Source organism: Medicago truncatula, chromosome 7 (genome assembly GCF_003473485.1).
Source record: "Medicago truncatula cultivar Jemalong A17 chromosome 7, MtrunA17r5.0-ANR, whole genome shotgun sequence".
NCBI classification, from domain to species: Eukaryota; Viridiplantae; Streptophyta; class Magnoliopsida; order Fabales; family Fabaceae; genus Medicago; species Medicago truncatula.
Window position 1 is genome coordinate 3,379,904 of NC_053048.1, and position 26,714 is coordinate 3,406,617.

Sequence of the window (26,714 nt, forward strand, 5' to 3'; positions counted from 1 at the left end):
ATCAATCCCGTTTCGCTAGACCTTGTTGTTCCTTTGCTGTCACATGCTCCACATGATTTTTATAAACTTACCACGTTGAGTGTATGATAGTGCCTCCAAAATTGCAAAAATATGTCCTTTACGTTTGTGATTACGGTAAAATTGTTCATAGTATAATTTTAGTTTTGATGATTATTGTCTCCTTTCATAAAATATCGTAGTATATCTCAAGCATAATTCAGAGCCACACAATGTGCGAGTCTTAGTCTAGTTTCATATAATTGTGGAGAGCAACTCAAAGATCCTAATTAATAGACAATAGACATGATCACTAATAATTTAAAGTTCAATGGACATATTCCGACTTTGGTTCACAAAATTAAAAAATTGTTTAGTTTGATATGGCAGGTGCAGATCAACCAATACTTGACGCGAGGGAAATAAAGTGTTGATTGACTTGTAAACTTTAGCATTTGTATGGATCATATAGATTCTCTTATGTTGGAGACTTCTAATTGAGCTTCAAACACTCTTTTAGATTAGGACTTACATGCCTTTCTAATCGAGTTTCAAAAACTCTTGGATGACTTACATGTTTAAGAATGTCCGCTTCCGTAGTTACTTTTCTTTCCCTTTGACTTTTACCTCTATTAAAAAAAGAAAAGAATAATGTCATGTTATTTTTCATAATTTAACATTTCTATTTCTTATGGTACATTTTCCCACACATTAGTTGAGAAACTAATCTGTCATACCCTTTATACTCACACTGTCAAGTAGTTAAAACTTGATAAACAGACCAAATTAATGCCATTTTTTTTCTTATTAAGCATATACACATGATGAAGCGAGTCGATTCTCAAAAATGTCTTACTCAACTACAGTTTCAAGTATATACCACATATCAACTTGAAGCACAAAGATTAACTAGAGAACAAGAGCCTTAGAGTGATCTGGAAACAAGGTTTCAAGGATGTTGCAATAACTAGAAAACAAGACAGTTTTGTTTTCATTCTTTGAGATCGTTGAAGAAAAACTGAAATCAAATGCTCATATCCAAGCATCAATACTTACTACAATTTCTACTTCTCTGCACTTAACAGTATCAATCAACAATCAAGTGTAATACTCCAACATTAAATGACTTGGTTTTGTAACAAGCAAAATAAAATAACTATAAAACATAAAATGAAAAAGAAGTACTTAAGTCATAGTTCCAACGACAATAACGATTTAAATAACATATCCCAAAAAAACTTCCCCAAGACAACACTTAAAATATCAATTGACAACAAAAAACTAGACAGATTTGCCTATAATGAGTTTGAGCAGACTCTCAAGCTCCTTCAGGTGATTTTCAAGAACATCTATTTCACTCTGCTGGGTACTATCAAGTAAACTTGTGGCCTTTGTGATTGCAGAATTGATCTTGTCATTTTCTTGAGAGGAGAGATTTATATTCACATCCTTCTTCTTTAAAGCATTTTTCATCTTGTAAACACAATAATCTAATGCATTCATTACATTGGCCTTCCTTAGAAATTTTTCATCCTCAACACGGTAATTTTCAGCTTCTTTGATCATTTTTATAATTTCTTGGGATGACAATCTTTCTTTGTCATTAGTTACTGTAATCTCATTCGTACTACCAGTGGATTTTTCATTAGCAGAAACAATTAAGATGCCATTTTCATTGATAGTAAAGCATACCTCAAAAGGGTGACCGCGAGGAGCACTTGGGACAGAAAGACAAAAAGAACCAAGCAGATTGTTGTCACTAGCTCTTGCTCTCTCACCCTCATAAACTTTGATGAGGACTGAAGTTAGGTTATCACTAGCCGTTGAATAACCTTTTGTTTTCTTGATAGGAATGCTAGTGTTTCTAGCAATTACGACACCCATGATATCACCTATAACTTCGATACCAAGAGACAAAGGAGCAACATCTTGCACCACCAAGTTTGGAACATTTTTAAAGTCTTCACTCAACAAAGCAGCTTGCACAGCTGCACCATAAGCAACGGCCTCATCAGGGTTGATGCTGTTACACAGATGCTTCCCTGCAAAAAATTCCTGCAATAGTTGTTGCACTTTTGGAATTCTAGACGAGCCACCGACAAGGACGACATCATGTATAGCACTTTTGTCCATTTCGACATCAGCGAAACAACTCTTAACAGTTTCCAAACACTCAGTGAAAAGATCCATATTGATTTCCTCAAACTTGGCACGAGTGATTGATGAAAATAAGTCAAATCCCTGAAATAAAGAATCTATCTCAATGGTGGTGATGACAGCAAAAGATAGTATTCGTTTTGCTCTTTCACACGCCGTTTTCAACCTCCTTAAGGCTCTTGAGTTCTCACTAATGTCTACCTTGTTCTTCTTCTTAAACTCCCGTGCAAAGTAGTTCACCATCCTATTATCAAAGTCCTCTCCCCCAAGGTGGGTGTTTCCTGCGATGGCCTTAACTTGAAAGACCTTATCCTTAATTGTAAGAAGAGACACATCAAAAGTCCCACCACCCAAGTCAAAGATAAAAATATTACGCTCCTCTACACAATTACACAATTAGTTCTCTTGTCCAGTCCATACGCAATAGCTGCAGCAGTAGGTTCATTGATTATCCGCATAATATTAAGGCCAGCAATAACACCAGCATCTATTGTCGCTTTCCGCTGAGCATCATTGAAATAAGCAGGTACGGTAACAACTGCATTCTTGACAGGCAATTCTAAAAACTCCTCTGCAGTCTTGCGCATCTTTGTTAGAACCATAGATGAGATTTCTTCAGCACATAGGTGCTTCTCCTGTCCCTTGCACTTAACCGAAATCATGGGTTTGTCATTCACTCCGCAAATGACCTTGAATGGCCACAACATCATATCATTTTGAACAACAGAATCACCAAACTTCCTACCAATTAACCTCTTTGCATCTAACAAAATAAAATTAATAGTAAATTAAATTCTGATCTGGGTCACATGTATTTAAGAAAGGCTTAAACGCACTATCCAACTCCTAAGTCTGCAAAAGTAGCGATTTTGGTCCCATATTAAAAAAAATGGCAAAAATTATCCCCATGTTTAGGGATATATGCTCTTTTGATCCCCTAAAATAATGGAAATATGCTCCTTTGACCCTTTAACTTTACAAAAAATTGCAATTATAGCCCTTTTTTGGGACACGAGGCGTCTTCTCAACAATTTTGGAGCAAAAGAGGCCAAAATTGTTTTTTTTTGTTGTTGTTAGGGACCAAAATCGCAACTTTTTGAAAGTTAAGGTGTCAAAAGTGTCTTTAAGCCTTTTAAAAAACCAACAGCATCAACGCATCATATCAATGCAATAACAACAGTAAATACATGCATTTCAAAAACCAACAATACAGAAATTAAAGATTATAGAAAAGATATTTACCAAAAACAGTGTTTTCAGGGTTTGTGGGAGCTTGATTCTTAGCAGCATCACCAACCAACCTTTGATCATCAGTGAAAGCAACAAAAGAAGGTGTGGTTTTGTTGCCTTGGTCATTGTGAATAATCTCAACTCTGTTGTGCTCATCGAGCCAAACAGCAACGCACGAATACGTTGTTCCAAGGTCGATTCCCACTGCACATCCTTCGTACTTTTTTGCCATGACCTTTCAATATTAAGAAGAAACAAAACGTTCAGGTTTTTGTTCTCAAACAATAAAAACCATTTCATAGTACATAGGAGCATAAATACTGTAGGATACAAAGTGTAATATTTTGTTTTCGAAAACTCAAACGTTGCTACCTTGGTCCTTGGTTTTATTTATGAGAAATGATATTTGAAGAATCACTTTTTTGACAACTTTTATGACAATTTTCTCTCTTATACATACATTTCTGTTCTACTTTCTCTCTCTATTACTTTGATATTTGTGTCACTATCTAAATTTATTTATATAATGTGGTTGTTCAACAAGTTGTCACATAAAAAGGTTGTTCTCCAATATTTATTGTGCTAGCTTTCGCGGTTGTTTTCTAAATACTTTTTTTTTATATTTATTCAACATAAAAAATCACCATCGAATTATTCAAACACTGAATTACTCTCTTCGTTACTAATTATAAGAAAATTTGACTTTTTAAGTTCATTCAATTGATGATGTATATGATATTGAATGAATCTAAAAAATCAATTTTGTTTATAATTAGTAACAGATGGAGTATTTGTCTTGAGTACCGACAAGTATATAGGATTACCATTTATGATAGGCAGGAGTAAGAAGGCGACCTTTAATTTTATCAAGGGTAGAATCCGGAAGAAAATTAACTCATGGAGTAGTGAAAGTCTCTCAAAGGTCAGGCCAAAAGTATTAATCAAGTCGGTTCTTCAATCAATACCAACTTATTTTATGAGTTTGTTTACTCTTCCAATGACTTTATGCGATGGGATTGAAAAAATGATAAACTTCTTTTAGTGGGGTCATTCAGGAGCCCAAAACAAATGAATAAATTAATTGTCTTTTCGTATAAGTTATCTATGAAAAAAAAAAAAATGGAGGGATGAAGTTTAAAAGTTTGACAATATTCAATCTTGCTATTTAGGGGTTAAATTCCAAAATCCAAACACTTCTTATTCACTAAGTTACTTTAAAAATAAATAAATACTAACATGAGTTTTTTTTTTTTTTTTTTTTGAGAGAAAGATAACATGAATTAACGAACTGACTTCTTCATCCATCCGTCATCCTCCTTAAAAAAAAAAAACTCCTCCTTCATTCTATTTGTTGTATCATTCAATTTTTCCATTCAACAATATTCAATCATGCTAATTCCTTCTTCATTACCAGGTTCAAAACTATTCAATCTCTATCGTTTTTTCTCCTTATTTTAATTTTAACTATTAATGAATTAATTTAATCTACCAATCCAATCCAATCATGCTAACATAAATTTGTTGTGAAACAATGTAGTCTTGCATGCAAAATTTAAAACTTCATCTCATTTTTTAAGTGATTTGGTTTTTGAATGTACGTGGATACGTTGTATGATCTATCACTGTATTTGATCAAAGAAATTGAAATCTGAAACTGCAATCTTGTTACAACAAAATTGTTGTTATTTCTGGATAATAATAATAATGCTGAATTATAATAATAAGAATTGCCTAAGCTTTTTTGGTAATAATAATAACAACAATAAGAAGAAGAATTTAATGAGTATACTATACAATTATTTTACACTGCATGCCACGTCAATTAATGGATATGAAAACACGTATAATTCTGAATTGTACCAATAAATAAATAAATAATAATGTTGAATGAGTTACAATGATTTTTTATTTGCCTAAGCTTTTTTGATTTGAGATTTTTCAACTCCAGAATCGAAGGGTTGTGGTTCCTATTAAAAATAATTTTACCTATCAATTGATACTACATTTTTGTATTGCTTGTAAGCCTTGTTGTGCTATAGGGTTCAGAGTGGTTCCTTGTTACATGTAAAATTGTAAATGATTCTTTGCCCAAGTGTTCAAATTTTCTTGCCAAGATATATCACTGACCGACATTTCAGATTGAAGGCATGTTTAGTGTTGGACACCGACACACGCGGTTACATTTAGTTATACCAATTTTTTAAATTATTATCGGTGTCAACGTGTCAGTGTTGCGTAAGGTGTCCTTGTCTGTTTGAGTGCATAATAGCAAGTTACATGAACAATTTATCAGAAATCCACAAAATTATTTTGGTAAATTTATGAGAGAAGAAGCAATTTTCTGATAAACATGTCCCTCCTTTAAAGCGAAACGACTCATTTGTTTTTTAAAAAATTGGCGAAAAGAGAATTTATCATTATTCAAAGAGAAACTAATGCCTATTTTTACAATTATCTCCGAGGGGATTTGAACTCTGTCAAATGAAATTACAAAGTCAAGCTCTTATCACTAAACTGATACCTCATGAACTAATGACTCTTGAAATTATGTTAGGCAGCATAATGCTACTCAACCTCTCAATATAGAAGCCAACCTCTATAGTCATTATCTTTGCCACAATTACTTCTAAAATTGAATATGAATCAGTATTAGTTCTTATATCATATAAGTTAATTATTACAAAAACCTTTATATCAATTCAACCACTGGTAATGTATTATTGGTATATTGATTCTTCATATTCAACTACTGATAGTTATGTTTTATTTGATTTCAGGACTATAGTTGTATTATCAGGCATACCAAGTTGTTTTGCTGGTTTTGTATCAGATTTATACAATGATTTTTTCTGCTCTTCTAACTTCAATTGCAATTAATTTTGGCTTTTGTTCTCTATTTTTCACCCTGTACTCTATATTGAGGAAGCAACCTGGTAATATTCTTGTCTATGCACCACGCTTAGTTTCCGAAGGAAAACTCCAAGAGGGCAATCAAGATAACTTGGAACATTTGTTACCTACTTCTGGTTGGGTGAGAAGAGCATGGGAGCCTTCTGATGATGAATTTATATCAACTGCAGGCTTAGATGCTTTCGTCTTCATCCGTATATTTGTCTTTAGGTGATTTCAATTATTCATTTGATTGTGGGCTTAAACAACTATCATGTCATTTCTTACTAAGTCATTGTTAAACAGCGGCTATAGCTGCGCTATAGTATAATGGGATTTGAACAAATTTCTATTGTTCAACAATACTCTATATAGTACAAAATGTTGTCAAATAGTGGCGCTAACACTATTGTGTAGCGGAATTTGAAGAAACCACTATTTCCTGCGTTTTACAATTGACAACATTGTACTAAACATATCCTCGTGTTGATAGATATTCCTGCGTTGCATGTATCAACCATCTATATATGTTTTTGTGTGTCTGTGTGTGTGCGCGCACACGTGTTTGTGTGTGTGTATATCTGATACTTTCCTTTCTATTATGGTATTGTGCAGTTTAAAAGTATTTGCCTTTGCTGGAATTGTTGGGACAATCTTTCTTCTTCCAGTTAATTACATGGGGACTCAGATTTGTGATGATTCCGAGTCTCAGAAAACGTCATTGGATTCCTTTAGTATTTCAAACGTTAACAATGGTTCGCACAGGTGAGTCCCACTTGAATGGAACATGAAGTTCTGACATGGTTATCAAGAATTATTTACCATTGTCATGCATTTGTATGGTGAAATACTGGTTTTTTACTCCTTAATTTGTTTCCGAAACTATGCAAGTTCATCCCAACACATTACAAAATTTCAATTGTTTTAGTTAATTTTTATCTAAGTTATAACATGGGACCTCTGATCGCTAGATTTGGCCTTTATCAAGGTTATGGATTCATTTCAGCGCCGTTTATATTTTCACTGGGGTTGTTTGCATTCTTCTATATTATGTAAGTTATTTTTGTTCAAATTTTCCTAGTACATGCTTTAAAATTTTCTGGTCTCTGAATCTGTATGCTAGTGTATGATTTTCATGGTTTATGTTGATGTCATATGCAATGCAGGAGTATGAGTACATTGCATCAAAAAGAATTGCTTGCTTCTATTCCTCGAAGCCGGAGCCTCGTCAGTTTAGTATATTAGTACGAGGTATTCCGGTTCCTCCTGGATGTACATGTAGTGAAGCTGTCGAACAATTCTTTATGGAGTATCACCCTTCTGCTTATCATTCACATTCAGTTGTTCGTCGAAGCAGCAAACTTCAAATTCTAGTTGTAAGCGTTTTTCTTGAGTTTTACTCCTAAGTGATTCAATCTTTTTCCCATTGAAGCTTTGAGCGTTTTAGAAATATAAAGTTGAGCCATAAATTCTTCCGTTCAATATCTCCTACGTTGTACTTTTGACAAAAAAAAATTATTACTTGTAGACTGATACAGATAGACTGTACAAAAGGCTTACCCAATTGAAAGATAAAGAAAACTCTCCTCAAAGGCATAGGCGTGATGGATTTTTAGGACTTTTTGGGCAAAAAGTTGATCTGTTAGATCATTACGAAAAGAAATTGGGAGACATTGCAGATAATGTGAGAATAGAACAGTCTGCATTGGCAGGAAAGGTAACCTTCAAGACTTGAGTGACAATTAATTGTGTTTCCTGTAACGCACGAATCTGGGATAAAAATGGCAAAAAACAACTGTGTCAATTTCTTCCACGTATCATGAGTGGAAGACTTTTCTTTAAATAGATAGATAATACTGGAAAACTGTTAATCATCTGCTGAGCTCAAAAGTTCTCTATTTTGTTAGAAATCAAAATTTAAACCGATACGGAAAAATTAGTCGGTATAAGTGTAATCAGGCTGTTTTAATTACCGTCCTCTTATCCATCAAGTTATCTGTTGCCTACTAGGTTTGGATTTGGTGTCTAGATATTGTTTCTTACATAAGATATAATTTTGTATGGTTGAGTTTAATAACGTCTTTAATTTTAAAAGGAAGTTCCAGCAGCATTTGTCTCATTTAAGTCACGATTCGGTGCTGCAATAGCTTTGAACTCGCAACCAGGTGTCAATCCCACACACTGGATCACCGAACCAGCGCCAGAGCCTCATGATGTTTATTGGCCTTTCTTTTCTGTCACATTCATTCGAAGATGGATCAGCAGGCTGGCAGTTTTTGTTGCTTGCATTGCTCTTACAATTCTATTTTTAATCCCAGTTGCAGTAGTTCAAGGCCTTACCCATCTCGATCAATTAGAAACCATGTTCCCACCTCTGAGAAGCATACTGAGACTGTAAGTTGGAAATATTAATGTTAAATTTTGACTTCCTAGTTCCTATACTTAGCTTTTGCAAAATAGTCCGATTAATATGTAGATTTTAGTAATTATACACTGAATCTGTAAACATGCTTTTCATAGTCATACATAATGTTACTTTTTCAAACCACGGTTATGTAAAATTTATCTACACTGATAGAGTATAAATATTAAACTCTAATACAGAAACAACCGACATGCATTGGCATTACATACGAGATGAGAATTATTTTTGAGTCGATATTTAAGCCTAATATTAGAATTTTCTGCCTAACTTCCCACGGAATTGCAAATGAAGTAAAGCTTTCCAATATTTATTTGCAGGACACTTGTGAGTCAAGTTATAACAGGATACCTTCCCATTCAGATTCTACAGTTGTTTCTGTCTTTTGTGCCAGCTATTATGATTTTTCTTTCATCCTTGCAAGGATATATTTCATGGAGTCAGATACAAAAAAGTGCATGCACTAAAGTATTATGGTTTACCATCTGGAACATTTTCTTTGCAAACGTATTATCAGGGTCGGCTCTCTACCGATTGAACTACTTTCTTGAGCCCAAAGAGTTTCCTAGAGTACTAGCTGAAGCTGTACCAGCTCAGGTGAGAATAATGACTAGTTCTGCTAAATGATAATGTATGCCTAATTTATTGATGTTATGAGGAAAATGTTCCATGCTGTGATCTTTTCACGGATTATCAGTTATTTTTTAATGAACTTAGTCATTCATATACTTACGTTTTGACTTGCAAGCAAAATATATTATCCATATGCTTTGAAAAGTCTCGTTTTAATGAAATTTATCCTTGACATTTCATAATGAAATGAATTCAATAGGAGAGTGTAAGACAAGCCAGAAGAAAAATGATAACAAAACGAGAATATATCAGATTGAAGGAGCTCCCCTATCTCGCTTCATAATTTTTTTTCTTTTGAAGTCGCTACATAAAAAATAACCGGCTGAAAGCTGGAAACAGGCAGGATAACTATTATTTCTTAATAAAGAGATGCATGGGAGAGGATTTTCACGCACGCTAGGAAAATATTTTAATTCAGAATGTCGTTTCGGTATGGAGCATTTAATTTTTATGTGATTTGTGAATGTTTTGGTAAGACTAAGGAGACTTTTTGTTTGGTTTTGTGGCAATACACAATTTATTCTGTCCTCTCAGTGTATATTGATTGTGGCATACACAATTCATAGTTTTATACATATTTGGTGCAGGCATCATTCTTCATGGCGTATATTGTGGCATTCGGATGGACTAATATAGCATCAGAACTTTTTCAATTGATTCCACTTTCTTACAATTATGTAAATAGATATTTTGGTGGAAACTTTAGTGATGATTTTGAAGCACCATCAATTCCTTACTACAGCGAAATTCCCAGGATTCTTTTCTTTGGTCTTCTTGGTGTTACATACTTTATCCTTGCTCCTCTCATACTGCCATTTATCTTGGTCTACTTTTGTTTGGGATACATCATTTACCGCAACCAGGTTTCACACTTTTTTTATATGATTCTAGAGGCAAAATATGGTCAGTTCATACTAAAAGTCTAACGATACCTAAATTTCTTTTATTGACAGCTATTATATGTTTATGTGCAAAAATTCGAGACTGGAGGAGAATTTTGGCCTATAGTACACAACTGCACAATTTTTTCAATGGTGCTAATGCACATCATAGTAATTGGGATATTTGGGTTGAAGGAGCTTCCAATAGCATCCGGATTCACTCTTCCTCTTCCTATTGTCACACTTCTTTTCAATGAATACTGCCAGAAGCGGTTCATTCCTATATTCAACGCTTATCCTGCCGAAGTACGTTGGTCGAAAATTATTTTCTTGATAATGATTCTTGATTGTTTTTCATCTCCCCTTATGTTCATCTGCATTTTAGTTTTTCGACCTCTCCTTAGTTACATGCTGATTATGCCGAAGTATGTGTTCATCCTATCGAATGGCATGATTTGATAATTTAAGCCTTCCACTAATTAGTTTTGACAATTTATGCGTAACCGTTGCAGTATAATGATAAAACAAATGATGATAACATCTTAAGATTTCTTCTGCTTCGAAGTCGCATATATAGCCGATTTTTGTTTTTACAATTTTGAGTTTTCTCATTTAGCATTCTCATGAAATTATGTCTCCTGCAGTGTTTGATCAAGAAAGATAGAGCAGATCAAAATGATCCGAACATGTCCGAGTTTTATGATAAGTTAACCAATGCATACAATGATCCAGCTCTAATGCCAATCAAGTATCCCGGACGGTTTAGTAGTCACAGATCTCCCCTACTTGGTAGCTCAGAATCAAACACTAATGTTCTTGTAAGTGCATTAGGCGACATGCTTGTATAAGGAAATTTACCTTATTTTGTATCTTCCTTTCAGTTTTTCTGTAAGTATATATAATAGATGATCTTGTCCCTGTTAATTGTGATTTCCTGATTCGTTCCTCGAGCCGCATTATGTTATTTCCTCGCATGTTGCTAGAAATTAGAGTTTATGATTTTGCAAGGCCTTGTTTGTTCATGGTTTATTTTTTAGTAGAGTTTATGGAAGAAGCATAAATAATCACATTGGAAGACAAGAGTGTCATCCCAACAAAAATCTCAAGGATTATCTAAAGCAAATTGTTACTAGAAGTGTCACAACTAGCATTTCTAGCACGTAGGTATTATCCAAAGTGAGCAATTCACTTCAGAGAGTAAAGGGAGTAATGTCAATAATTGATCAACAAATCAATGGATGATATTTATGCACATGCAAAATAAATCATTGTGGTTGCAATACAAACTCTTGATTTTCTCACTTTATTAACTACATACTTTAGAGGAGCCAAATTCCCAATATATAACTCACTTCGATTCGTTTTACTTGCGACTGTGGTAAACAAAAAAAATTGTATTCTTAGATCCACAAATAAAAAAAAGAATGAATGGAGTAAATTTTTACATTTTCCGAATTACGCACAGGTTGCTACTGAAGGCCTGTTTGTGCTTGATAGGGATGGTAATGGGGCGGGATGGGATGGGTTTTACCTTCCCCGTTCCCATACCCAACTCTCATGTACTTACCTGTTATTCTACCCATATTCAGCGGGGATAAGAAATCGATTCTCATCCCCATCTCCGACGGGTTTGGGTATCCCCGCCTCATCCCCATCCCCGAATCGGATAACTTTTCTTAAATAAAAATAGAAGCATTTGTCAGCCCCGAGCGTAATGTTGTAATACATTATCCAGCAAAGAGATGATGGTGATCAATTGATATGGTGATGGAGAGAGGCGGAGAGTGTGACATATGGAAGGAAAAAAGAGAGAACTATAATAAGTGAGTGTCATCTAAAAGACCAAGACTCTGACTACGCGAGTGAAAGGATTTAGGATTTGGGTTTCTATTTATATAGTAGGGGTAATAAATTGATTTTCTATGTTTGGGACGGGTTTGGGTATAGGTTCGGTGTGGGTACCTATATCCCCGTTATCCGTCCCATACCCATATTTTGAAATCGGGGAAAACCTAAACCCATACCCAAACCAAGTCAAAGCGGGGAAAACCGACAAATTAGGTTTGGTTCGGGCGGGTACCCGCATGTATGATTTTTGGTGCCATGCCTAGTACTTGGTGTATGTATTTAATAGATCAATTCTATGACGCAAGTGAGATACTCCCTCCGTTCTAAAATATAAGCAAAAAAATTTCATTTTCCTTGTCTCAAAATATAAGCAAAAAAGACTAACTTTTATGCTATTATTATGTATTTTCAAACAAATCATCTTTTCCAATGTAAAATTAAATGCAAGTTGCATTCAATTTGTTTTCCTTTTTATTTTCTCCATAATTTTTAACCAATGAGAATTATTTTTACATCTTTCCATGAAACTTATTTCAAAGAGAACACAAAAAATTATACCTCAAATCACTAAGTGTTAGTTTTCTTAATAAGTATGAATTAGTGTTTTTTGCTTATAAATTAGGACGGAGGGAGTAAGTCTCTTTGCATAAATAAAAGAAATGAAACAAATTTTGCATCATACATAAAATAGTTTATATTATTGGATCAATAAATCCCTTCATCAAATTAAATGAAATATAATGTGCTTTTGTTTATCCAATGATGGAAAAGACACTTACCTGTGTTTGTGTACATTAGACAAAACCTACATTGTAACCATTTGCATTATTTGATTGACAAGAGGAAACGGATTCTTAAATTGGTCCACAAAACATCACTATCTTTATGCTCTAACAACATCAAATGATAATAATAACATAATTATTGATCAATCAAAAACATTTGAAAAGTTTTATATCTATTCTATTAAGCAATGTTGTGGCAGGACATGAACATTATGGTGGGGCATTGGATTAATCGTATGTCCTGAGATTTGCCAAATACGACAAGAGCAAAATGACACTTATTTAAGATTTAATTTAATTAAGAGAGAGTGACATTGGATCAACCTCGTTTTCTTGAAAGAGACTTCTACAACTGGATTCTTTACACACTTGCATGAGACAATTCCAGCAGGCATTTACACGTAGTAATTGATCTCGACCGTTAATCTCAGGTATAACAAATCGGATTATTACATAATAAAATTAACTTCAAACAATCTCAACCTTAATTTGAAATCGGTCTGTTGAAATTGAAAACTGTGTGACCTGACCAAATTTGTTTTCTAAATAATTTGTATTCATACAATTCATCTTGTAGAAACTTTTATGAATAAAGTAGGGTTAACAGTGCTTTTCATCTGTGTAATATATGTCATTTTCGATTTTCGCTCCTATAAAATTTTCGGTTTGATTTGCACCCTCGTAAAAAAAATATTTCTGAAAAACACCTCTAATAGGCCATTTTCAGAATTTTTTTCAAGAAATTTTGGTTTTTGAATGACCTACTAAGGGTGTTTTTCGGAAAAAAAATAATAATTTACAAGGGTGCAAATCAAACCGAAAAATTTATAGAGGCGAAAACAAAAAATGACATATATTACAGGGTGAAAAACACTATTAACCCAATAAAGTAAGCAAAGGAGTTTACCTTTGTTTTGCTTCTTAATAATTTACATTTTTGTCCCTCTCTTTTTTTCCTTCTTGGGAAGGTGTAAAAATGTGAGTTTAGAAGATGATATATAGAAGAGAACATTGTTTATAGACCGGCTTTAATAAAGTTAACAATAACCATCAATAATCTCGGTGAGCATAGCTCAGTTGATAGGGATATTATATGTTATATACAGGGGCTGGAGTTCGAACCCCAGACACTCTACTTTTCCACAATTAAATTGTGTCAAGAGCTCTAGTCACTATGCTACTTGACAAAAAAAAAACAATAATCATCAATATTACAGGGTACATATTATTTTTATGTTTGCTTCTTAGATTTCTAGTGTGAAACCATCATTATTCTGAAAATTATAACATTAACCATAAGATCGTATATATTAATTATCTATCACATAAAGTAAAAGTTGTGGCAATGACTAATTCAAGCTTAATTAATCAATTACACTATTATATATAAATATAATTTGCCAATTCCAACAAAGTTGCACCAATTGCAAATCCCGTATGAATCTGCCAAATGTTAATTCACAATGAACATTATAAATTTATTAAAAAAAAACAAATAAATGAAACCAATCATAGTGAGTGTGTGACCTATTCAAACTTTAAATGTCTATGAAGCTCTAAAATAGTCATAGACAAAACACGAATAAATCATCAATTTGGTCCTTGAACTATCATTTTCTCTCCAATTTGGTCCCCGAGTTATAGAAATATACTCAATAGTCCATAAACTAATATTAATTCATCAAGTTAGTCCTTCAAATATCATTGACTATATTTATGGATTATAATAGTATAGGGACTGCTTAGTATATTTCTATAGTTCAGGACCAAATTGGTGACAAGGTGATAGTTTAGGGATCAAATTGATGATTTATTTAACACAGAACTAATACTTAGATATTGATAATAATTTAAGAAAATCAATGTGACTGAATGAAGTGTTTTATTAAACTGACCCGGGCAAGACGGGTTGAACCTTGAACTGACCTCTGTTATTTTGGCAGTTTGATCGCGGCTACGTCTTGGTTCAAGCGGTTTAAGGCGGTTGAACCATGATCCATAGGTTTTGTTGCTTTGACGTCTTGTTCGGTTTTCAAAACATTGAATGTAGCCACACATGTTGGTATTGTATGAGTGTCTAACACTGACACCAATCAGAGACACCCAGACACGTCTTCAATCTGAAATGTCACATTAAATGAATCCAGACATGTTTCAAAGGTTCATTCATTAGTCACTAGTCACTACTCCTCCATATAAAAGTCCAAACAACCACAGATAAAATTTACACCAACCAAGCTTCAATACTTCAAACAAACACTAAAACAACCTTAACAAAAAAGCAGTTTACTTATGAAGGAAAATCATGACAAGAAAGAGAAAGATTTCTGAAACACTGGTTGAAGACATTAATCCTTATGAGACAATCAAGGAATGGAATGAGGTAATGAAGGAACCTAGTTCACTAGAAAAAAGAAGCAGAAAGAGATTTGTTGGTGTGAGACAAAGGCCATCAGGAAGATGGGTAGCTGAGATAAAAGATACCATTCAGAAGATAAGAGTTTGGTTAGGAACTTTTGATACAGCTGAAGAAGCTGCAAGAGCCTATGATGAAGCTGCATGTATACTTCGCGGTTCCAACACTAGAACAAATTTCTTACCTTGTTCTAAATCTTCCTCTAGAAATCATGTTCTTTCTTCAAAGATCACTAATCTCCTCTTTCAAAAACTTAAAGAAAGGAATTATCCTTGCGGTTGTGGTCGCAGTTGCGAACCTTTAAACTGCGGTAAAATACAGGAAAATGAGGCTGATGCGGACAAAATTGCCGTTGCGATGTCATTACCGAGACCTCAAAATCCATTATATTGCACTAAAATGCAAGAAAATGTGGCCGATACGGTCAAAACTGCGGTGGTGATGCTGCAGAGACCTCAAAATCCTTTATATTACGACTGGAGTTGCAAACCTTTATATTACGGTAAAGTGCAGGAAAATACGGCCGATGCGGTCGAAATTGCGGTTGCTATGCCACAGAGACCCCAAAATTCTTTATATTGCGGCCACATTCTCAGTTGCGGACCTCAATTTAAAACCATTTCTTCACCTTCTTGTTCTTCCAACTCTCTTTTTATCAACCAACAACAAAAAAAACAAGGAAATGTATATGGAAATGAATCAACATATTTCACAAATGAACAATTTATAGATTTCTTTGATGGTCCTGAAGAAGATTGTTGCACAATTAACAGCATTGAATTTAGTAACAACAGTAGTGCACAAATTGACTGCATTACAAGTAGTTTTGAATCATGTTTAACTGAAAAAGATGAATTCATTTGCAAGGAAAAGGAAACTACATCAAGTGATGAAAGAGTGGAAGACATTGAAGAAAACACTGGTTTGAGTTTCAACCAAGATTTTCAATTCCTTGACAATGTTGATGATGCTGCAATGAACTATTATTCTGCTTTTAATATTGATCATGAAGATATTGAGAAGCATGTGGAGTTAGAGATCAATGATGATAGTGATGAGTCTTCAATGCTAAGAAATGCTATGAAGAGAATGAAATATGAGAGGAAATTCTCAGCTTCTCTTTATGCTTTCAATGGAATACCTGAGTGCTTGAAGTTGAAACTTGAATCAGATAACAAAATGGGAAGAGAGTTTTCTAATGAACTAACCAACCTCGAAATGGCTTGTAGCAAAAAAAAAAGGATGCTTATAAGAAGGATGAATGATACATACAACCTGTAAAACTTGAAATAGCGACATAAATTTAGAGACGAAGAAAATGCAACATCAGCCTCTAATCCCATCGCCAAGCATTAGAGACGCCAGACCAAACTTGACGCTAAATTTTATTTTTTCCGTCTCTAGTTTCCGTCATTATTTCAATTTGTTTTGGTAACATCGGATAAGAAGAGGGTGACAACTCACAAACATCAACTCTTTCAAAAAACTCACAAACATCAATTAGCATGGTTTTTTCTTCTCCTTCTATATCATCCAATATTGATGGAGATCTCTCACTGTGGAATTCATTTGATCTTTCTAATATTGGCTTTGTTACCTACTAATTAAAAATTTCATTAAATTAGGATTTTAACTTTATAATGTATGCTAAAACATACTGTGAGTTGTGACAATATATTTTTATCCAATTTTGTTATTCTAGTAATTAAGGTGTAGTTCATGATATTTCCTTAGTTCATTAATGCCAGTTCTTGAACAGGCATGAAACAAAACTCGTACTTGCGGATATCCGCTCAAATCCATCCCGATTTGACGGACTTTCCCCGTTTTGGTAGAGTTTGAATTTTCCCGATTTCAAACTACGGACACAAGGCAGATAACGGTGATATATGTACCTACTTCGAACTCGTCCATAATATAGAAAATTATTACGAATACCGGACGGATAACAGGGATATAGGTATCCACTTTGAATCTGTCCAGAATATAGAAAATTATTGATACACAACATGCAAGTCTTTAAATACCATCCCTACTTTTGAGATATTTTTTTAACTTATAATCACTATGGACATTTATCTGGTTTGCAATTGACAAATACAAATGGTGTTGGGTGTTTTCCTGCCACAAATGGATTAGATTAATAAAAAAATGAAGAAAATTAACTTGTGGTAGTAGGTTCAGGTTTGGGGAGAATTTTTGGTTTGGAGCGGGTTCGGGTTAGGGGTTGAAAAAACTAATTTTTTTATTAAAAAAAATGATTTTACTGTGGAGATGGGGCAGTTGACAATTGAATCCAAATCCCATTTTGTCCATTATTTTCATATGCGTAAGAGTGTGAAAAGAAGGCCCGAATTCAAGTTGTTTATAATTTATAAATAGTGGCGTTGAGGGGATGGGGCGGGAATACCTAAACCTATTGAAGACGGGGATGAGGTTTAATTTTTCATTTTCATCGAGGATCAGGTAAGGTAACAAATAAGTATATAAGATTCGGCGACCGGGACGGGAAAGGTGAAATTTTCCCTCGCCCCGTTGCCATGCCTATTCTTGACAATAAGTTAGTTATTTTTTACAGACACTAAATAACATGTTGTATTATATATATATATATATATATATATATATATATATATATATATATATATATATATATATATAGGGATAGGATCAAATGACACCAAGGTGTCAAATTAAATTTGACACCAAATCCTAACCATTAATCCACTTTAATCTGACGTCTCTCATCAAATCATTAAATGCTCACATGCTTGAACAAATAATCCAAATTTTAATTTTAGAAATAATTTATTCCTTCTTTTCTTGATTAATTACTTACCGTTTTCATTATATTTTTTGCCATTTGATTAATTTCAATAGGTAGATGATTGCCATTTGATTTCTACTACTAATTTTTTTTTGGAGATTCAATTTTTTACTAATCTTTGTATTGGGTGTTCTAGCATTTGTGTTTTGCTTTTGCTTAATAGCATATGTTCTTTTTAATTTTTTGGTGCAGTCGTTCAATAATTATCTGTGGTGCTCTTTATAAATCAATTTCTTTGGGTTCATCTAAGAAAAATAAAAATAAAAAAGGTTTCTAAAAAAAAAACAAGGATGATGGGGAGTAGTGTAAAGAAATCATAATAATACCATAGAGAATTTTTGGTAAATAATTAATCAAGAGAAGAAAGAAAAATTGTTTCTAAAATTAAAATTTGGATCATTTAATCAAGCATGTGAGCATTTAATGAATTGATGATAGACGTTGGATTAAAGTTGAATTAATGGTTATGATTTGGTGTCAAATTTAATTTGACACCATGGTGTCATTTGATCCTATCCCATATATATATATATATATCCATTGACACCATCAAATTTTGACCATCCATTGTATTTGATCAAAGGCCTATAATCGATTGTTCACCGAATAAATTTAAATTGAAAACACATTATTATTATTTTTTTTGAGGGAGAAAACACAGTATTATTGTACTCTTTCTTTTTTATGCAAAATTTGTCACTCTTCCTCAAACCAATCCAACAATATTGTTGTTTGGATTGCAACTCATCAATATATTTCCTATTTATGTCAAATTTATTCAATTTATCACAATTGGAGTATGATAGTGAATACGGTAAATCCTTTGGCTTGCTCAAGGAATGTTCTTGATGTGTCAAATATTGATGTAGATATTGATGACCATTCCATCTCCCCTTTAGATATCGATGATCAAGAAATTGGATTATTCTTGATACCAAAATCAGAAACATTTTAATTTTAAAAAAGGGCCTATTAAAGAATAAAATATCACATTACTTTAGACACCTTTTCTAGGCATTTTTCATATTATTATTTTTCTATAGACAATGTTAAATTCTTGAGTTTGTCAAAACCGTAAATTTTTATTCAAATGTTTCAATTGTTTTTTGAATTCTCTTAACTATGCCAGTGACTACTGTATCTGCAAAAAGATTTTTTTTTTTCGAAGTTAAAATTGTTAAAAAACTACTTGAGATTGTCAATGTCACAAGAAAAATTGAATGCTCTAGCCATTTTATGTACTGAGAAAGATATGATATAACATATTAATGTAGAAACAATTGTTAGTTACTTTTGCATCTAGAAATCCTTGTAGGAATTGTTGTGTATGAGGATTTGGATATTCTCGTAGGTATTGTTTTTTGTATGAAGTCTGATGTTTGTATTAGATTATTTCTACTTTGGGAATTCAATTTTTTAATATTGCTAATTTGTCAGAGACCAGATTTTAGGTTCATCATGGGGTACGAAAAATTTCATAAACAAGTTTGAGTACATATGATCACCAAACATTTCAAAATAAATTGTCATAAGTTTATGTAGCAAACATGCAAAACACTTCCAGATTGAAACTGGAAATTAGATGATAAAATGAAATTAAAAAAAAAAAAAAAAAACTCCTAAAAGGAAACAATATTACAACTTCATGTTGGCAATAGCTAACTCAAAGTGGAAGATATTCGCCTCCTCATTTGAAATAATAATAATAATAATAATAATAATAATATATGAAGTTCATTATTGATCATATGATAACTAACCAGACATTAGGGTGGGTAGCAGCTATAAGATGAACGGCAAAGCCATATATGCATTTGGATGGAGATAGTTCATAGTGACCAGGCCCATATTCCACCATTGTTGACAATTCCTCTTTAGAACAAGAAAGCCACACATAACGAACATTGGCGTCCCCCCGAACTCCTTTTGTGATATCAGCTTGCTTTTGGAACAACTGCAGTCACATTTGCATTAACCTTCTGGAGATGCGATAACTCTCGACTATATCAGACTCGCTAATGCCCAAAGAATTCATTCTTGTAAGAAACAACTGTTGTGCAGAACCTACATCCAATTTTCCAAACACAAGAAGGGGGGGGGGGGGGGGGGGGGGGGTTGAATTGTGTTTTCTTTTTCTCTCAAAAAAAATTACTTCTTCTGATAAAACTTCAGAAGCAGTTTGTGAGTGCTTCTGATGAAATGATCAGAATCAGATTGCAGCGGAAAAGAACAGAGCAGAGAAAAGAAAGACAAAGACACAAGCAGTTATCCTGGTTCCTTCCACAAATCGGAAGTAGTCCAGTCCCCCTTGCACTTCCAAGGAGATTTCACTATAATCACAAAGATTACAAATGCTCAATACTCTCTAAGTATGAGACTTCTCAAAAATGCTCAAGCACACACGCAAGAGTCTTCCAATGCTCAAGCACTAAGCAAGAGTCTTCTAATGCTCAAGCACGCAGGCAAGAGGCTTCTGATCAAACAAAAATACAATGAATTAAGTTTGACTTGAACACTTGATATACAATCAGTGGTGTTCACAATACAATACAATTAAGACTCTAGACTTTTGAATTTCTAAGATGTATCAAATCAGTGCAGAAATTCAGTGTGCTTTGTAGAATCAAATTGACAGAGTTTTGGCGCTTTTTAACTTGTGTATGTCTCTCTACAATCTTCAAGTCTTCACTCCTTTATATAGAGGCGTGAAAGAGACGTTGAGATAATTAGCACGTCTAAAGAGTCGTTTGAAATCCTTTGATCATTCACCAGTAATCCTTTGCCTGATTTGGGTGTAGTCCTTTGAAGAATTAGCTTCAAATTCATTCCCACTTTGAAGGCACAAATTCTGCAGACATACCTGTTGTCTTGTCTTGTAGCGTGGACAAAACAGAGTAGTGGAGGTAGTGGTTGTACACTTGTACTTTGTCAACTCTGTTAACGAAGGACAAATGCTCAGCGCTGTCCAAATGACCGTTGATACCTTCCTTTCAATTCTTCGTTCTTCTTAGATGAGATTGAAATGAGAAACAACTACTTTGGATCTTTAGTTTGAATATATGGATTAAATGTAGCTTCTGGTGATGACTTCGCTTCTGATGAAAACCTTGCTTCTGATTACCTTCTGCTTCTGATGACGTCATCACTTCAAATGCACTTCAGCTTCAGAAGCACTTTAGCTTCAGACGCAGTTTTCTTCAGATGCTTAGAATTTCTTTTTCTTTCCATTGTTCTTCCAAGACCTATTGAAATAACTTGAGTAGCCTTTGGTCCTGTACACTTGAACAATTATTAGCAATAACCAATTGACAATTTTTAATACCTTATTATCATCAAAACTTATTAAGGTTCATTGTGAAACACATTTTGTTCCAACACTATATCAACATTTCCACCTCCCATTTTGTCAGTCATAACATGAGCATCAACATTTACATTCTTAGTTATAGCATCAGACCTCGACTATACTCTCCCAACTTTGATTCATCTGCCCCATTTATTTCAATAGATAGATGTAATTTTATCTCATGTGGATCTTTTGCATCAAGACTTTCTTCACACTCATGCTCCTTTATATTATTGGGTTCTTCAGCAGAACCAGCAAAATCTTTAGGGAAAAAGTAGTTCCTTTCCTCATCAATCTAGGCAATAGGTTGTTGTAAACCTGTTTTTAGATGCACATGATACATATGCAAAAAATCTAGCACAACCTTTTGACCATCTAACTCTACCTCTATAGCTGCCTTCTTAATTTTGAAATCTTTCTTAACCAAGTTAACAACATCCTCTGGATAGTTCAATTGTAGAAGATTAAATATTTGAGCATCCTACTTTTCTCATAGTTCAAATAATAATTGACCAATGACTTGGAAATACCAGGATCAGAGTCATCTGGTTTGCGTACATCTCCAAGAAACCTCATTTGTTTAGAAACCACACTTGTTGGTTCTGAAACTCCGGTCAGATGTGTAACACATTGGGTAGCCCATTTGCGCTTTTGATTAGTGCAACTCCATCCATTGCCTTTGAGGGGTTTTGTTCCATTTTTATCCACTAGAGGACAAAATATATACTCACGCTCAAATATAAAAGCTTTGGTGCAACAGTCAACTAAAACTCTAGACCCTGATCAACGAGAATATTTTGTAGCCCCTGGATGTTTAAAACATTTAAGAATATTGAAATAGTAGAAATGACCATATAACGTTGATATAATAATAAAGATAATGATTTTGTCAATAAGAACATTCCCTTGACGGAAAAAACAAGCAATTTGCAACAAATGCAAAGGTAAATTATTCAAACACTACAAAGATAACATAATGGAATATAACATTAAAGCAGAGTTTGAAGGTTGCTTAAGAATCATAATGTTGAATGTACTAGAAATTTACTTGTATGTCAAATATGGAAATTTTTGCTCTAGAGTTCTAAATAAAACAATCCAAGCAAACTCATAATCATAAAGTATATTGAAGTGGCCTTTGATGGCACCGAGTTTCCTACAAAACATATATATATATATATATATTTCTACAACGTTTCCTATGGTCCCCTAAAAGCCTTCAAAATAATCCCTACATAAAGTTTCTTATAACTGATAAAGTTTAATCCATTTCTCACTTGATCATAAAAATTGTGCAGAAAAAGTTTTATAAACATGATCATACATGGGTATAACCTGTAGCAACCTTTGCAAAAAAACTAGTTAGGATTCTCAAGAAATCCATCATCATGTTCGCCACTTGGCATCAATGAAAGGATTAGGCATAAAAACCAAATTGATATTTACTAAATGTTAAAGCTAAAGATTAAAAGCATAAAACCAAAACTAAAATCGGTTGAAAACAAAAAAATAGCACAATAAAGAAATTATGCTAAATTGACAATAGTAACAAAAAATAATGATGCCTACTCAACACTAGAGAAACTGTACATGCTCTCATTGGAGGCAGCTCAACTCATGGTGGTAAAGGAAGTTAACAGTGTAAAATATCAGAACTTTTTTATTAAAGAAAGGAGTACTTGACTTAATCAAGATTCAAAACAAACAAGGTCTTGCAAGCCTCATTCCCCAATCTCAACCAAAAAAATTGTATCAATATTTTCCTCAAATTTAAATAAATAATTAAATAAATATTTAAATATATTCATACCCCTCTGTGATTCTTTTTTCCCAGAAAAATTTAAAGTATTAATGCATCATTATGAATGACTGACATCCCAACTATGTTGGCTACCAAGTAATCCAACAATTCAAAACATATGTGAGTTACAATATCACTTCAAACAACAAAATCATCCCTAAAAAATGATGAAAAAAAAAACTTAATTTAAACATAAAGAACAATAAAAAAACCTAACTTGATTCACTTAAACTAACCCATCAATTAAACGTTCAATCAAACAATAAAAGACAAGGCTTTGAAATTATACCTGAACGCAGAAACACACACAACAACATAAAACCAAACAATATCAAAAGTAATTTGTTCTAACTTTGAAATTGTTAATCTAATTAGGGGGGTAAGGGGGTCCTTTTTATACTAATTATAAACCAAAAATCTAAACTCTAAATTAAATCATTAGGCGTATTTGATATGTCACAAACACGCCTGAAAAGGTAAACATTAAAGATGGAGTTCTTCCCTCTATCGAAAGGGTATGCTTTTTCCCTCTAATTGCAAAACAGATTTTGCTAAGTAAGCATTTGGTCATTGTTCATTGTATTAGTTTTCTTTTTCAACAATTCAATAATCTGTTTATCCTTCTCGAATGCAACTTAATGCTATTTCAAACATGATTTTCAAAGTTTTGTTAAATCATAAAAAAAAAAAAATCTTTTAATGTGAAATCCAAGTATGGATATTTATATAATAAAATTAGATTTATTTCTTTAAATAATATTGAAGGTGACATCGACAATTATCGTGTGAACGATTTTATTACATTACTTGTTTTGGTTGTGTATACTTGCTAACAGTTTTTTTTTAGAATAATGTAAATTAGTTTTACACTAATATCCATTAAAAAACATTGTCAAATACTTATACAATTTACTACCATAAAAATTTATCATTATTTTAAAGTGATAGGTATCTGAAATTTTTAACCAATAACCATCAGGAATTTCTGAATGGAATACAAATAAATTATCAATTAACAAACAATTCAAATATCAAATTAAAAATGGAAAAAGGTGTATTCTATAAAGATAAAATAAATATATGAAAATTGGGGAAGAATTTTTTGTTATTAGTTTTCATAAAAAAAAAATGAAAATTGGCTAAGAAGAAAACTAATATTCCCTCCATTCTTAAATGCATGTCGTTGTTTTATCATGTCCACTATTCATATAATATACTTTGACCATGTTTTATTTACTAATATATATAAATACAATGTTAATATATACGATATTGTTTGATTTGTCTCAATTAATATTTTAAAATAAAATAAAATATAAATGTTTATGATAGATAATTCATATATTAATCGTCAAAGTTGTGCATTGTGTAACAATCCGTTTTTCGCTAGAATTATTTTAAATATTTATTATGTGTGTTTATATGTTGTTGCATGTGATCATTTATCTTTGTGTGTATTTTCTTCGGGATTGGTGGATTTTGGCTTAAGAAGGGTATTTTAGTCATTTTAGACTCGAAGTATTTTGATCATTTAGTGAGAAAGGGTAAATTGGTCATTTCATTAAGAGGGCTATTTTTGGTGTTTTAATTGGGAATAATTATTTTTACTAAGTTACTAGTAAGATGGGGTAATTATTTAGAGACGGTGATTATTCGTTATTTTGACAGTTTAAGTGTGTAGTAACTTTGGAGAACTAGTTGCTAAGAATATTGAGCCCGTTAAAACAATTAGAGACCTGACCCAATTATGTGGTGACTATATAAACACAACCCTTGTGAGAAAATTAGGTCATTACATTCCTTCACTCAATTCACAAATATTTTGAGAGAGAGGTAGAGAGAGAAAATGAATCAAGAGGAGAAACGAGGAGCTAGAGAGAAAGAGCTTGGAATTTAAGGTTAGGAGGTAAAGTGAAGCAAGGGTTTGAATTCTTGACGACTGGAGATAAGGGGGATGTTTTCATTTTTCATAACTAAGCTATAATCTCTTATTTTCAATTATGGGTTTAAGTTCTTTTATGTTAATTGTGATTTTTGTGAATTTTGATGATGAATTTCGTGCTCTTAATTCATGTGATTTTATATGTATGATAAACTTCATGAAATTGATGTGTTATGTGCTTAAAACTCATAGTTGTTGTTGTTGATAAGTTGTTTTGAGGATTTTTGCTTAAATTGATAAAAATGAAATTGTTGTTGTTGATTGTTGATGAAATTATAAAATGATGCTTTGAATGATGTTATCTTCTCTTGTTTATGATAATTCATGCCTTGGGGTGTTGTTAAATATGTGTTGCGATTAATTTGTTGTTGTTTTAATGTGTTTTGAAGAAAAATGGTCATAAATGGTGAATTGTGATTCTTGATGAATTGAGGTGAATTGTTGGTGTTGTTATGTTGAGATAGGTTGATTGAACTTCTGTTTTTAGTTATAAGCTTTGGTTGTGAAATGTTTTTGGAAGAAACTTGGGTTTTGTATGCAAAGTTAATTTAAGTGATTTTGGAAAATAAGTGCTTATAAGTGATTCTGAAGTAAGCTGTTTTGGGATGGGAGAAACATGAATTTTTTGTAGAATGTGATAGAGCTAAGTTTAAGGAACGTGTAGGCGAAAACAGAATCGAAAACGAATTAACAGTTTGAATTTTACGCGCGAAATGGCTAAACGAGAAAAATTGGGTTCCCCTGTACTGTCTGAATTCGCTGTAGCGAGTGACCACTTGTTGTGGTGAGTTGCTCAGTACAACAACTCATGATTTTGGAGTTTTGGGTTGTTCCGGGCACTTGGGGTCAATCCGGGTGGTTCTAAACTGATTCTTTTGATGTATCCAATTTTAGTAAAGCTTTCTAAACCTTTGGAAACATCAAATGAGTGGATTGGACTTGGTTTTATGGAATCATATCAAACTTTTTGAAAATATTCAAGAACATGAGATTTTCTGAAACTTGTTTTTCTCAAAGGAAAAGGGTATGGTTAGGGTTGTTTACTATAATCTCGATTTATAAAAATATTTTGGATGGTAATCATGAACTTTAACTTGGTTTTAATTTGAAAACTTGAATTCTTTGAGAAACGGCAAAGCGATACGAACTTTGTGAAATTTTGGGATCATATGTGAGTAGTGTATATGCTTTGTTGAGGTGTTTGAACTTGTTTGGCTTGTTTTGTTGAAAAACATAGAAAATGACAAAATGAGACGAACTTAGCTGAATTTTGGAATTGATCGGAATTGGTCTATGAAAAATATATGTATATGCTACTGCATCCATATATGAATTGTTATATACTCGATTGAGGCGTTTGAACTCATTTACTTTGATTTTGATGGAATAATCGGAAAATGCTAGTTTTCATAAACTTACACGAACTTTGTCAAATTAATGCTTTATGGCCGGATAACTTGTAGGAGACTTTCAATTCATGTTAGTATGATTGAATGTGAAAGAATTGATAATGATTGGGTGTTTGAAATGATAAATGGCA

General features: G+C 33.0%; 2 protein-coding genes and 1 pseudogene across 2 annotated transcripts; 2 read left to right on the forward strand and 1 right to left on the reverse strand.

Moving 5' to 3' along the window:
* Positions 1 to 1,246: 1,246 nt before the first annotated feature.
* Positions 1,247 to 3,616, reverse strand: LOC11419445 (heat shock cognate 70 kDa protein-like; annotated as a pseudogene).
* Positions 3,617 to 6,223: 2,607 nt separating this feature from the next.
* Positions 6,224 to 11,152, forward strand: LOC11417838 (CSC1-like protein HYP1). Its single transcript, XM_039827580.1, has 10 exons — positions 6,224 to 6,504; positions 6,889 to 7,038; positions 7,280 to 7,325; positions 7,440 to 7,649; positions 7,802 to 7,990; positions 8,369 to 8,667; positions 9,016 to 9,292; positions 9,916 to 10,191; positions 10,282 to 10,515; positions 10,854 to 11,152. The coding sequence occupies exons 1-10, from the start codon at positions 6,224 to 6,226 to the stop codon at positions 11,055 to 11,057; spliced, it is 2,166 nt and encodes a 721-aa protein (XP_039683514.1). The 3' UTR covers positions 11,058 to 11,152.
* Positions 11,153 to 15,086: 3,934 nt separating this feature from the next.
* LOC11417839 (uncharacterized) lies at positions 15,087 to 16,845 on the forward strand. The gene has a single exon (XM_003621255.3). The coding sequence runs from the start codon at positions 15,148 to 15,150 to the stop codon at positions 16,537 to 16,539; it is 1,392 nt and encodes a 463-aa protein (XP_003621303.1). The 5' UTR covers positions 15,087 to 15,147; the 3' UTR covers positions 16,540 to 16,845.
* Positions 16,846 to 26,714: the final 9,869 nt, after the last annotated feature.

Bases quoted from the DNA above. Each gene is read 5' to 3' on its own strand.
- LOC11417838 (XM_039827580.1), top strand. From the start codon at position 6,224: ATGATTTTTTCTGCTCTTCTAACTTCAATTGCAATTAATTTTGGCTTT. The intron at 7,326-7,439 runs GTAAGTTATTTT...TATGCAATGCAG, and splicing joins TTTGCATTCTTCTATATTAT to GAGTATGAGTACATTGCATC. The intron at 10,516-10,853 runs GTACGTTGGTCG...TGTCTCCTGCAG, and splicing joins TCAACGCTTATCCTGCCGAA to TGTTTGATCAAGAAAGATAG.
- LOC11417839 (XM_003621255.3), top strand. From the start codon at position 15,148: ATGACAAGAAAGAGAAAGATTTCTGAAACACTGGTTGAAGACATTAAT.